This window comes from Papilio xuthus, unplaced genomic scaffold, assembly GCF_000836235.2.
Source record: "Papilio xuthus unplaced genomic scaffold, Pxut_1.1 DF827542.1, whole genome shotgun sequence".
In the NCBI taxonomy this organism is placed as follows: domain Eukaryota; kingdom Metazoa; phylum Arthropoda; class Insecta; order Lepidoptera; family Papilionidae; genus Papilio; species Papilio xuthus.
The window spans coordinates 1,227,183-1,242,606 of NW_013531107.1; the positions used below are offsets into that span (position 1 = coordinate 1,227,183).

Sequence of the window (15,424 nt, forward strand, 5' to 3'; positions counted from 1 at the left end):
TGTTTCGTATAAAATCAATAGAAACTACCTACGTAGGGAGTTGATTTTATACTAAGAAAAGTAAAAACAAAAAAACTATTATACATTTTTAATTACTTATATAAAAGTAAAATAATTCATCGGATAATTAATGCAACTGTAAATTAAAAAGATGAGTTCATTCTTCTGTTGTTACAGTTTCGAGACGCGTGTGAACGAACCCGTATGCTTAATTAAATTTGCGCAATAATTAAAGTTAATGCAAGTTTGTGTAATGTTGACGTTAATATGCTTCGTTTCCCAGTTTATCAGCATTTCGTGGGAGGCGGTATGTATGTAATGAACAGTTCATTTGCCCCACTTAATTCGTTGATTGATTACGGAGTTGGCGTCGTAAGTAGGTCGGATGTAAACAAATTATTTGGCTTTGAGAAAACAACTAGATTATGTAGATGGCGTTAGGCGATGAGATTCGAGCTTTACGCAATTGTTTTTTCTTATAAAGATTCAAATGAATGCGATAAGGGCGTAGTATATAGTGACAGCGCGCACTCGAGAGATTGAGTACGAAGAAAATTACATCCAGATGAGTGTAAAGATTTGTTTTTTAAGAAATATTTTTTTGACGTAGTATGCCTCTTTGTATACAAAGTTGTAAACTATGGTAAAAATTTACATATAACTTTTGCGTTTTTATTCTTTACTAATAAAAGTCGCTTATTTCGTCGATATTAAAGTTCTATTGAGCTTTTACATCAAATACAAATATTCCTTACACTGTTTTCAAGTTACGCCTTCTATGAAAAGTCGGTACCTGAGTACTCATTATTACACAACTAGATACTGTAACGAAAAACGATTAACAGTAATTAATCATAACTATGAAACGAAGAAGGCATTACAATCGTAGACAATCTCGTTGTTCCATACAACCAAACGCGTAGCTACAATTAAATAAAAACAAATAGTGAAATATCATTTTGGGTGCATCGCTAACCGCAGTCAGCTAGAGTAGATGATTGCTCAATTACGAGGACCTCCTTAGTGGAATGTTCAACAGTAAGCTATATAACATTCTCGACTCAATTTCCATACAAATAGGAGTGTTGTTACATCAATGTTCGAGTGAAGTCGATCGGCATAATACAAAAGGTGGCTCCGAATCCGCGCCTTGTCATTAAGGTACAATCAAACAATGTGTTTGGGTATCGCCGACAGCTCGGCCGAGGTTTTTCGTCCGCTTTGTAATTTGTTGTTTGGGATCAGCTATAGTGGCGCGTGGTGCAAGACAAAGTAAACATTAGCGGCTGCCGGCGGCGGCGGAGGCGCGCTAACAAAACATAACGATGTATCATAATTGGATGCGTTTTTTTGCATAGCATTAAGAGACTCGCCTTTATCCCATTTGTAATAAATATTGGAACAATGACAAAAGAATATATTAGTTTTTATAATCTAATAACAAACTGAAAGCAAACACTGCTATAAACTTTTATTATAAGTTATATTTAGCATGATTTGTTAAATATTTCAACTATATGACCACTGTATTTTAAAGTTATAGACATTATTGCTTATCTTCCGATTAATTATTCGAAATGGCAATATAGATAAATCGAGTTCTCTATCAGCAATTAGTAGGTGGACCGCCGACGTAGGCAGCCGGCACGTGGGCGATGTGAATCCAGACAATCCGTACCGTAGACTAACACACACACACACACAAATATTATTACAAACTATTTTCTAAAAAAAACATACAGTTAATAATTTGTGTGATCCGAAAATTGAAATACATGTTACCAATTAGTACACACTGCATAAAACTAAATTCACACAACTAATGAATGTCATACGAGCGCCCTTTAAATATTATTTAGATTGGGTGAATGCACTTTACAAGCACTTATGAATTGTTACAGGATATAGACTCGGCGGACAAATCGACGGCGACCTTGCACCGATCTCACCGGATTTAACCCCGCGCCGCTCTGATTCACGATCACATGAATTAATTCGAATACCAAAACCTTAATAGTCGCGAAAATAACACTGTTGATACATTAAACGAACGGTGCAATGCAAACATCAAAGAAAGTATCAATGCTCGGATGACTAATCCAAACGAAGCGCAAGTTTAACGCCAGGAAATCTGACAACAGGATACGTCAATTCAAAGTAGACGAAATCGAGAACGAACAACGTAGGAGAACGGGATGATTCTATTGTACTAACATCGTGAATTGCAAGTTACACGTTATACGTTACTTTTTAAGCAGGCAGTGTTATTAATAGCAGCGTGCAAAGACAGTATCGGACGCTGTGCTTTGCTCGATTTTAGTTTTGGTACGCGGCGTATTGAAGTGGCAGGACGTGAGCGAGTAACAAAGGAGCTCGTCTAAACAGGCCATTAATAAGGAGGCGGCTCGCGAGTCTCCGCCCGGGACTTCCGCCGCATTCCGGGAACTGCTAACCCGGGACAAGACAGGAATAGCAGCGCTCGCTGCGCTCAACAACTAAATGGCAATGCACACAACCAATGCAATTAAAGAACATATAATACAAAAGATCATGTAAGTCACATTACCGGTAGATTCACGTCAGGTCATTGATGAAAGGTAAGGTCAAGTAAAATTCATTATTGTTTTAAAATATACTCGAAAAAAGCGAAAATAATTTAGTGATGTAGACATGTTGTGACAATCGACAAGATTAAAATTCGTTTTTCATTAATTAAATGATAGTTTTTAGTTTTTCAATAATTAACTTAAAACATACTTACGTCAAAACATTATCATCTTTCTCAGTAGCGTAAGAAATCCTATTTTTAATTTACGTATTTAGAAAAAAATCAAAATGTAAACATTGAAATGGATAGTTAAGGTCAATCCATAGATAAATGTATATGGTAAAGGACACCTTGTGTATGGTTGCGGTTTGCAAAACAAAGCAAAGGGAGCGGATTCGTGCTAATAGCGAGAAATGTGAGGCTGCCAGCAGACCACCTTGTTAGCTGTAATCGGTTTAAGGACCTTGTCAAAAAATTAACTTATTATAAATTATAAATGGTCTCGACGCGATATTGCAGCGAACATTTATATCGATAAAATATTTGAATTACGACAATTTTTCATGTTATTATCTTTTAATACTACATACTGTGGATTATAAATGACTGATAAGATCATTGAAATTATTAACGAGCTACTATTCTATGAAGGACATATTCTAAATATATGTATTATATGTTAGTATAAATAATTACCATAACATATGCAATATTATTTCTGACAATATTTTATTAGACGACTTAAAAATTAATATAGGTTAATTTTATTCCGAGAATAATGTAACAGAGAACTTCTATCGATATAAATATTTTTAACCGGCGCATCACTAGTTACGCTACCTGATTTTTATTTTGTGATATATCAGAATTCAAAAGCTTTCGCACTGCATGCTGATGCACCGTGAATAAGATGTTTGACTTGTTTTTTATTTACACAATCCAACATTACTTGCTGGCTGGGTAGAATATTCTTGAGCTACGACCGGACATTTTAAAGAATACGAAATCGATTGCATTGCGCACGATTCTAAAAATGGATTTTTTGGTAATAAACGTGACCGAGAAGTTCGTGGACCGAGTTTGAACTGGATTCGATTCTTTGCGACATAATCGATAGCGATCCAATGAGTATGGGCCCGGAGCGTGTCGTCGATTCCCGGGCACCTGTCACGACAGACGACAGTAGATCACATCGTTTGCCCGATGACGAATTGATTTGGTCTCTTTGATGACTTCATCGGAATTGGAGTTTTCCCTGATTCATTGCATCTTAATTTGGCTGTTAGTATAAGAAGCCTGTGTCGACCCCTTAGGCAGTCTAGATCTAGATTATCATCTGGTTCTTGATAAAAATAAAATCAATACTGTAAGTATTGAGACTGTGGTATCAATTTAAGGAATAATGTCTATAAGCGGTAAAACTTTAAAGTGACATATTTCAAGATCCCCAGCCTACAGTATAAAACCATTTGAATGGCTTTTACAAAAAAAGAAAACCGAATTCAATACAGGAGTATTTGTATAGCTTAATATTTTGTTTATTCACAAAATTTTAAGGGTCCAATAGATTATCGTGTCGTATAAAAAAGGATAAATGACTAAATAGGCGTCCGTAACTATCGCAAGTTGTTTATTTATTCAAGTATACGGTGATATATCACAAGCGAGCCCACCGGAGCCGCTCGACACCGCGCCGGCGCACTTTATTGAGACGTGCACCGCGCCACTTGCCCGCTTGTCTTGTGTACAAGTGACAAATAAACCTGTGCTAGTACAACGCACAACGTCTAAATGGACAGTCACCGACACAAGTGAAATTGTACTCTGTTGCACATTCATAAGGATAAAACTAGTGGTAAACCAACTTATTACCTCTACCAAATGTAAAATCGAGTAATTTTTCACGTAAGTGGGAGATGCAAGCAGCGGGGGGCGCCGACAAAGCCCCCGGGGGTGCGGCCACCGATTCCGACTCCCTCTGACTGTGATATAGTGGCAATTCGAAAGTATCAGATATAAATATTTAATTGAATACTTTATTACATTAATTAGATTACACAAGGTTTCGACGTCCCTAATAAAACAAACTGAAACAGTTGATTTTACGTACATTGAATATCTATATATGAATCTTATATATAAAATTCTCGTGTCACAATTTTCGTTCCCATACTCCTCCGAAATGGCTTGACCGATTCTCATGAAATTTTGTGAGCATAATGAGTAGGTCTGAGAATCGGCCAACATCTATTTTTAATCCCGCGCGGACGGAGTCGCGGGCGACAGCTAGTATCTATATATAATATTTTACATATCCTGCTGTTTTTATTGTTGTACATACTAGAGTGAAGGTATTTATTTAGAAATTTATTCTTATTGGTAAGTACCTATTTTACAATCGGTCAGAGGAGGTGAGTGCGGGGCGGGAGGGGGCAGGGACTTAGAGCGTAGGCTCGGCTTTTGGCCGCAGCCTCCTACATTCAAACCTATTGTCTGCCCACGTCACCCGGTAAACTCGTGATGTCACTTTATCAAAACACACGTGTAATTAACTACCACTTTATATGTCAAATAATGTGATACATCCTTCTCGACAACCTCCACGTCAGATGCTAATCTGTTGCTATGGAGCTGAACATTAGCTTTATGATTAACTAGCTGTGACCCGCGATTCCGTCTGCGCGGAATAAAAAAAAAACCTCTCTGTTCTTCCAGACTATGTTCTACATGTATGCCAAATTTCATGGAGATCCGTTGAGGCGTTTTCGAGATACCTTTAAACAAACATCCATCCATCCATCTAAAGATTCGCATCTATAATAAGCCCTTAGGGTGCTCGATCATTATACGAGTAACATAATACCGAATCTTAAGCAAAACCGGAGACCGAGACCTGAAGACTTGGTATAAGCAATTTTAGAATCGACTTTTTTTTATTCATATATAGAATTCAATTAATAAAAGTCGGCATACTAAAGCCAAGTAACTATACAATTAATAAAAAATTATAATACCGTCGTGAGAGCCGTCAGTGTTATCGGATTAAATCGTTGACGTGCCGCCGCAGAGTTCTTTAACGCTAAAGCCTTTACGAATGGCCATTATTGCCATTGAAAGTGTTGGACAAAAGCTGCTATAACTAAGGGGCGAGTAATGTTAAGTAAACAACACATTAACGGTGTTTAAAGACTGTGGACCTCCGTTCGTCCGATTTACGCCGGATTTATTGTAATTTCTTAGTAAAGAAGGATAAAGGGACATCCTGTGTGGCTGAAAGCTTTAAGTTAAGTTCCGTCGGAAATAAGGAAAAATGCTTGCCTTTATCACACTTACGTATTTACTTTCAATAGACACTTTCAATAGGATGGAATCGACAACTGGGTATTCAAATTGTTTTTTATTGTGTGACAAATATAATCGATATAATATATTTAAAATTTTATTAAATTATTATATTTAAGTTTATTAATCAATTCAAATTATTATAATAATCATAATTAAATAAAATATTATTAAACATAATGAAATTATCCTTTTTTTATTATAATTTACAGTTGAGAAAGTGTTTAAAAGTAATGCTGTTAAATTTAATGCACTGAACAATTAGAAATCAAAGAATTAAAAATGAATCAATAGTATGAATAAGAGCTAGGAGATTGTGGAACAATGGCGTTTCAACTTTCGAGGCATAGGAATGGAAGAAAGGCGGGCGTAGGCGTGGGCGTGGGAAATGAATTCGCGCTAATGCCTCGCTCAAACACTGTCTGCCTCTGTTCCGTGAGTTACCAGCGTTATGATTTCTGAATACATCGTCTGTACATACATCTATGTATCTCATCTGTATAGACTGATGGAATCTGTTTAAAAAGCAATTTATCAACTTTCAATGTCAAAAATCTTTGAAAATTAGCATACCCACAAATCGAATTTCACTGGCTTAACTAACAAACGTTTGGATATAAGACCTATTTAGTGCGAGACTTTCGTTACCAGCCCACATAAAAGTTCGTGAGAAGCCGCAGCAAGCACGTGAGGTGTGTCCGACTCCCAGCGCACAGAATGTGGCAACACTGATTGTTATCACCACACTGGCAACTCTCACGTACCAGTGACTAATTGCCCGTGTTCAGACGCCATGAAATTATACCATTTAAATATGTATATATTTTAAAACAATAATCTACAACACTAATTTTTCAACGATGTGAATCTCTCGCTAAGTAATCGGCAATTTTTCTTAATTATTCTATTCTAATGTCTGTTAATCAGACCGTGACTAGTGATGTTACAGCGTCAGTCAATTTTAATATAAATAAGATTTTTTACATTTATTAATTATAATTTTACAACGGGACTTTTCTTACTTAAAACAAAGCTTTTATTATATAAACTTTATTTTTGATTATTTTAAAACATATATTAATAATTTTCTTATAGTCATTTTCCATATCATATGATGCTAACCGATTGAATGTGGATGAATAGAAAGGTAGAGGGAGACCAAAGAAAGTATGAATGGATTGTGTGAAAAAGGATATGCGTAAGAATAATAGAAGAAGAGAATAAGAAAGAATAGATTAAGATATACCGGCTTATAGAGATGTAATAGAGTATTCATAATTTCTTATATATAATCCACATTATGTCTACACTCTACATGCTCGTTTAAAACATAAGCTCTCAAAATTTAATATAATATAATATTTTTTTTTGTATATTTTAATTATTAAAACAATTAAGTTTTGTATAATATAGAAATAAAAAAAAACATTACATCTAAAGAAATTATAGCCGAGAGCAATTAATGTTGTAATCTGGTAAGATGTTAAAATGGATTTATGTACAATTGCGTACACTTTTACGGTTGAAGCGAGGTCCGAGTGAGCGTGACCAATAATTGCCGGCCTCTTGATTTCATCGCCTATTATTTCATAGCACAGCAATCAACAACTACGCAAACTCTCGACTTCTGAGGTACTCAGTGCCTTTTACGATTGTCAGCTGCCCTATCAAGTTAATTTTCGATCCGCACTAACTTGTGCTATTACGCGAAGGGAGAATGTACCATCTGTCTAGGAGTTTATATTTAACTTAGTCCAAAGAATACTAATTACGCTTGTTATCCGAGATAGTATATCGACATTATTTGTTTGTTTTTTTTTTATCGGATATGTAAAAAAATTTTGACTGTCCTTATTTTCGATACATAATTTATTTAAAAAAATTGTTTGATAATAAGTACAGTACTTAAATAGCTCGATATAAATGTAGTTTCTTTTTAAAACTAGAGTAACAATAGTGGATTACGTGTTTAGTGAGGAGGCGTGAGGAACACAAACGCCTGAAGCTGTATGACGAGTCCAATTAACAGCACTAACGAACGCTGTCGGACGTGCACTATTTATGTTTCCTCGCAGTTGATCTGTAAATATTTAGCCGCGGCCGCGTCTGGTAATGCCCTTGTGTTATCTCTTTATCGTTGGAATGGCTCAATGGGCATCCCCGCACCTCTCCCGCGCAACTCCACGCTGCCGACAACGTACAGGATACAGATTAGTAAATAATGATTAGAAGCAGTGGCAATGACACCTGACGGTACTTACAAGTTCCCGCAATGGTGTTTATTTTGGTATCGGATGTGTGATGTGTATCCAGTACAGTAGGCGCGTGGCCATCATAGCGTCACAGAGCGACGGACAGACAGTCGTAAATCAGTATCGGCGGCTGTGAAGTCTGCGGCCGGCGCGGGTCGCGCACGCGTGGGCTTCGACAGGTGATGTCGGTCGATTATCTGTTAATTTATACGCACCGATCGACTTCTGTACTTCTCGTACGTTATTATTCATTTCGACACACGGCAAACGAGCCCGCTAAATATAGAGAGCTGCATTCCATTCGTCTTGTTCTCGAATAAATATCCAATTGTTTTATTATGACTTTTTTTTTATTTAAATGGTATTTTTTTATCGGACGCTTGTGGGCTCCTATTCGGAACGCTCGCCGTTATTGGGTGATGTCACCGCGACGAGCCATCATTATGAAGAGGCCAGTTTTGGAAACTTTACGATCAACACCTCCACATGATTTTCGCGGCGTTCATTCACCGGCAGAGAGTGTTCATTCCTGAACTTAGTCATAGTTATCTAGGTGGCGACTAATCTGTTGTGTCAAACATAGGCGGACCTAATTTACATATGTCGTTAGCCTTTTTTATAAATGATAAAAAGCACGTTAACAATTACATACAGCTTTCAAATACCTTACCTAGGTAATGTGATTCACTGACAGCTAACTAAACTGTATAAAAATACGTATATATTTTAATAATGTGTTGTTTTTCCAAGGTCGATTATTGTCACAAGTTAAAACCAGGTGTCGATCACTTTGTATTCATTAATTGTTCCGCCAAACAAAAACGGCCTATATTATGATATCATAGACAATACGAATGAAGATTTCTAAACCTTATAAAGTGGTCAAGGATGAAATGTGTGGCGTGTATCTAATGTAAATGTTATCTAATAGATAAATTGAACTCACAACATAATTTGATTAAGCTACCAGCATAAGTATTACTAAAATCGTTTATTATTTAGTTTTAGGACTTAAGAAACGGATTACAAAAGTAAAAAACATCCGTCTCTTATTTACCTTATTTTTATACTCATATGTTATATTTTTACATAATTGTAATCATGTATACGTGCTTAATTCTCTTAGTTCATAAGAAAACATTCAAGCGTGTCTATACTTCATTTAAACAGATGTTTGTAAGCACGTCGCGCGTGAAATTACAGTAAATTTGCGTCGGTGTGGTCTTGAGGAAAAAATATGTATTTGAAGATTACACAAACCATCAACCCCTGGTCGCGATTCGACACGGAACCTCCGGAGGCCATCATCATTTGTCCCTCCGTTTCATTATCGTAGAAGGGATGCCGCCCTTTTTTGTCTTACACGAATTTATCGACACATCTAAAATAATACACTAAACTTTACATCGTTTTATAAATTGCAGATCACAAAGAGTAAACGCGAAGTTTTTATGAGTCGATTAGTTCCAGAGGCGCCATCTTTGATCGCTTCAGAATATCCTAAGAAAACATTAGAAGTGATAAACCGATATTTTATTAGTTTGTGTTACAATGTTTAATATAAAAGTCATTATGATTGAAAAAAGCGAAAAACTGGACGACTTAAATACTAACCATTGTACTCTGAGAAACAATGGGTGATAATATAATAGCGTTCGCGTATTGATAACCAATAAAATTCTTTATTGAAATTTTTATCGACTCGATAATGTAATTTTAAAAATCGAATTTTTATGTCTTACTATCTTGTAAAATATTGCAATTAAAGATATACATTTTGAATTGCATAAAAAGGTCCTGATGATATGACTAAAACGATGGTAATTTTTTGAAAGCATAACATTTTTACAAGTGTCTTAAGTTAGTGTACTGGAGTAACAAAAATTGACACCATATCAAAGGTACACTATTTCCACTTTACACACACGTAATTAAAAGAGGAATTATCTAGCGGTCATCTTTACGCAATAAACCTTTTTTATGTCGTTAAATAATAATTTATACATAGGATAATAAAACTTTCAACAACAACAATGCATGGATTCATATTTATATGTCCACATCTATCAATATCTTTGTGATAATGCTCACTTAACTTAAAAATCTGGACTTAAAACTTTAAAGAGTATGGTCCACTTGTACTTTTTTTGGTGCCCAAAACATCGAGGGTGTATAGACGTGAAGAAGGTTCGGCGGGCGCCAAGATCGCAACGATATCGTCGCTAGAACAGTAATCGTCAATAAAATCTCAATTTAGATGGTGCCGATAGCACGTGAGTTACGGACGGACAGTCCGACCGAACACGAAAACCTACTCGGCGGTGGAATGCACCCCGCGACAGGATCCGCTAACGAATTACGTACTTCAAATTGGATGTTACGGACACATCATTTTTAGTTTTTTTCTATAGTCACCTTGACGAGTCGATAGGGCTTAGTTTGAGAAAAAATGTATATATATGAAAGTTACTCTTTAGTTAACTTGAAAATAAAAGTAAACAGAACTTCAATTTCACTTAAGTAATGCTGTAGTTATTAGTGTAATGTGTGAAAGGATTGCTTAAAAAACAATTCTGAAACTATTTACGACTCAAATGTGTTAGAAAAATGCAATGAGATGATCTGATGATGAGCTGATAAGGAGACCTGAAGCAAGGCTACGCTCCGACGGCATTTAATGAGTACTTGACGCCTCGCCGCAGCGGTCCGCCTACGTATATTTACAACGCAACTTTTTCCTTTTCGCCCCAACCCCTACCCCGCTGGTCAGTCACAGATAAGGATTTCGAAGTGGGCATTTAAAAATAAATTTGTCGAAAGTGATAAATGATGGATATAAGTTTTATTATTTCAAATTAAATTAACGACCCGGGCCCGGCGTCTACCTTTTCTCACATTAGAGGTATCTTATCTGGAATGATTGCTTCCATTACCTTAGAGAATGGACACGTTGTTTTGTAGGTGAGGAAAGATAAAGAGATTAATGCGTAAAGCAATTAATTTTGATTGAGGTGTGTTTTATTAAGTAATTGTTTTTGTTTTCGGTGCGGATTCGAGACGCTCTGTGAAGCTCTCATTGTGTCCAACTCCAATTCCGATGGAGAGGTGGCCGATGCCGCCTTTTTTATTCACTGTGTAGACTGTAAACTATTGTGTTTTGTTTTCAACGTTTGATTTAATTAAGCTTTATTAACCGTATGCGATTAAAAGATTGTTATGGACAACAGTATTTTTATCTTTCACAATCTACATTGATATAATGTAATGTAATATTAACTGTTTTGTCGTAGTTTTTTGTATGTAGTGGCCTTTTATAATTTTCTTATAGGATATTAAGCTCTATTTATGCACATAGAGATCCAAAACAGTTCTATTCTATTCTATTTGTTAAAGAATTATCATAAGTAAGAAACAAATAACTTGCAAATACATGTAAAGATAAAAGTAATATGTAATTAAGTAATCTTAACGATAATAATGTAAACAAACATCATCGGTTTAAGATGTGTCGTTGAGTTTGGTGGTCGCGTGAACTTTCCCACACCAGGCTTTAATACATTTTCCATGTTCCAGTTAGCGCACCATAAATTGATTAAGGGTCTTCGGCTACGCTCAAAAGTTTTTTGTGCCGCACAACAGGTAACTCAGGCAATGCGTGGCAACGCTCGTATGCTGTACCCGTTCGATGACTGGAGGGTTTAAAGTTCGAATCTGTTATTCTATTATGATTTATCAATATGTCCTGTTTTCGAAATATAAGGACTGTTACATTTTATATATATTTGGTACTCTATGTACGTCAAAAATCTCTTGCAATGCATGTAAAAAGGTACTAAGAATTTGTTAGTAAGAAGTTGCCCGTTTGATATAATACCTTATGATATGAAAAATAAGAAATATTACACATTAAATGGTAAGATTTAGTGAACTCAATTCGACGAGATCTTTACAATAGAACGCAATTATAATCCTCTAGGTCTAATACTACTGCATTTAACAAAAGCGGGGTATAAAACGGCCAATCTTTGGCCATTTGGCGGCAACAGCGACGTAATGGAGTGAACTAATTTCCTTACAGGAAATTGCCTTCCTGCCCAAGTGAGTGCCATTTCCCAAAAAGCGTCAGCTTAAGTTGAGGACGCGTCATCAATCATTTTCTTTTGTACAATTGCAGCGACGCATTTCTATTATTAAACACAACTTGAATTTTAATAAATAATATTTTTATGCAAAAAGAAGGTAGATAAAGGGTGAGGACTTGTATTTAGCTTTTTTTTAAATGTTGTTTGTTTTTATGTACACAGAAGAGGTTAAAGCATGTACGGTTCGTGTGTTTATTATGTACTTCACCAAACCACAAAGTTTTGTTTGCTCTACCAGTCTTATTTACACTTGATATACTTATCGGTAGAGTACCACCATTTTATAATGACGTAGACGCAACAAAGTTTCAGTACATAAATCATTCCCTTATCTCATACAATGCTTCCTAATACTCTAATATATATGATAATTACCTACTGGATTATTATTTCACACACACGGCAACATGTTTGCCAAACAACATGAAAAGTTCAACGATCTCCAAACAATACCATACGAATATGCAAAAAAATAAGTCGACAAAGAATTTCTAAAATATAAATAACAACAGTAGGTTGTTATTACGTAGGTCTTTGAGTAAGTAATTTAGCTTGGAGTTTTGGTGAGGTCGAGTAAAAAAACATATATGAGAAGAGGTGACAATATAAATAACAATTTGGCCCACCCCGTTCGAATGTGGTTCGCCTGGATTAGCATAAGAATGCAGCATCACGAACGCCCACGAGCCCGCACTGTCCCTTGTCGTCTCTTTATGTCTCGAATTTAATTTTGATTTACGTCTGTCTATACAATCGTACGCGAATGTATGAGGATAATACCGCCGCAGTCGACACTTATGACTTTACTTTTCATGTTTGATATCCAATACCGCCAAACTTTAACGCCAAAACGAAATTCGATGTGGAGTCCTATATTTTTATATTTAATTTATGTAAGCACTCAGTTTTTTATGTGCACGCGAGTCATTTACAAAAATAACTTGGACATCTTTATTTCGTTTCGTATGACAATACACTTTCGGAACAAAGCTAAAAAAGTTGTCGAATGACTGTAACTTGAGTCTACTTTCACTCGTACCTTATAACAAAAAGAATTAGCTATATTTCGTTTGATGAACCTAACATTACAGTAATAATATCATATCACTAATTATTTCTATACGTGATAAATCACGTTTGCACAACATGCAAATAAAAAACGCAGGTCTAATATTAATCACTTTAAAAATTCAATTACCGATTCCCGTGACATTTTATGAGGTATTATAAATCTACAAAGAAACGTTAAAAGCCACTTAATTTGCAAACATATAAAATTTTAAGTACCATAAGGACGTAATATTCGGTCGTATAACTTATTATAACTTAACCCTTTTTAAGTAATAACTTAATTATTAAAGAGGGACGACGAAGCTTGTTATAATTCACTGCCCACGTTGACTTGACATAATCGAGAGCTTCTTAAGTATCTTTTATGTTAATGTTGCCAAAAGTGTACCCTCTTAGCGGTAATTAATTGAAGGTAAGGGGTCTTTTGACATTAAGGTGATGTATAAGGGGTAATCGCGTTGCTTAATTATTTTAAAACACTACTTGAATAATAATGCTTCGCCTTAATTTTGTTTACGTTTATACTTAAAATATTAGGTGCGAGGTCATCACTTAAAAAGATATGATATGGATAATTAACGTATTGCAGAAGATTTGTGGTTTTATATATTAACATGCGCTTTTTTTAAAGCAGTAAAACTGATAATATGAGTTCAGCTTATGTTTATGTTATCATCTTATTTCTAACATATGTACAAAAATATATCTTAGATATTTTGCTGTAAAAAGTATATTCTTTGTTAAAATTCGTGGAGATATTTATTTAATTATATGTTATTCAAATTTATAAGAATACAAATATAAATATAGAATAACTTAAATGTTATATTACAAAAATAAAGCAATGTGAGGCGGTCAAAATAAAATAAGATGAATGACGGTGCTCAGTGTTAATACGCATTTAAGATAATATATTTTACCATACAAAAGTAAATGTCCACCTAATAAATAGTGGCGGTCCTTATCGCATTTCGAGGCAGGACAGTAAGAATCCGATAAGGACGTGGGTCCTTTTCGACCGTACAGTTTTATCGCTCTTAACTTTTTCGTTTGCGTTTGGATTCACAATATCCTAAAAGGGCTGAACTTTTGTCCGTCTCGAATCGTGTTTAGTGACTCGTGAAGTTTGAGAACGCGCGAGACCGGCGTAATCGGTGTCGAATCTTAATTTAGTTGTCTTGTATCGAGGGACGGCCGCCGTGGGGTTATATTATTAAACTATATGCGACCAATGGGGACATTTAAGAATGCCGCCATTAGACTAATGATCCTATTCGACTGGAAAAATACCCGGCGCTGCGGCATCTTGTGGTGTAATAAATACATTTGACGTACTTACCACGTTAACGAACTCCTGAAATGTGATCGCATCGGATGTAGCACTGCGAGCTTTATCCAACAATATCTAAGGGACAAGCAAACACACATTAGTTAGATATATTTGTTATTGCCCAGCGTCTTATTAATTACGAAATACTTCATACGAAAAACTTTGTTGAACTAGGTATAAGTATTCATTTGAAACGAAGGACATTATATATCGCACTTTACAGTACAGTACAGTACTTTAGGTTCGTCTGGTGTTGGACAAACACCGTTCTTAGTATTTTAAAGTCGAGACATTTATATTATGTATTTTAACTGTTTAAGAGCCGATTGACAGACAAACAATTGATTTAAACTACATTTTGAGTTAAACTATTTAATTCTAAGTTTAGAACAGTCTGTAGTTTTATTTACCTCATGTTTATGAGGCGGCACCTGAGCAATAAAATCTGGGTTCTGTAGCGTCTGCAGGAAGTCGGGCCACGGGATCTCACCGAAGCCCTCCGGGTCGAACTGCAACAAGGACGCTACATTGACACCTGTGCCCCACGCCCATCGCCATGAGACACGGTCACGTTCAAAAATAACAAATTGAGTTTTCAACGCGCCAACCGAAACATCATAATGGTGGGTGTCGCCCTCGACGTGCCATCATTATGTGTAAATTCTGTTATAATCATTGCGAGCATTTCCAAAAAGGAGTCGACAAAAAACAGCCCAAGCGCCCCCTATCTTCAGAGCCG

At 35.8% G+C, this 15,424-nt stretch overlaps 1 protein-coding gene across 1 annotated transcript in view; it reads right to left on the bottom strand.

Annotated features, from left to right (window-relative positions):
• Positions 1-15,424, bottom strand: part of stet (stem cell tumor) — a 73,537-nt gene that overhangs the window by 55,066 nt on the left and 3,047 nt on the right. Inside the window, exons 4-5 of the mRNA XM_013314084.1 lie at positions 15,096-15,194; positions 14,695-14,760 (exon numbers count right to left, since the gene is read on the bottom strand). Coding sequence (XP_013169538.1) covers positions 14,695-14,760; positions 15,096-15,194 — 165 coding nt within the window. The remainder of the gene's footprint in view (positions 1-14,694; positions 14,761-15,095; positions 15,195-15,424) is intronic.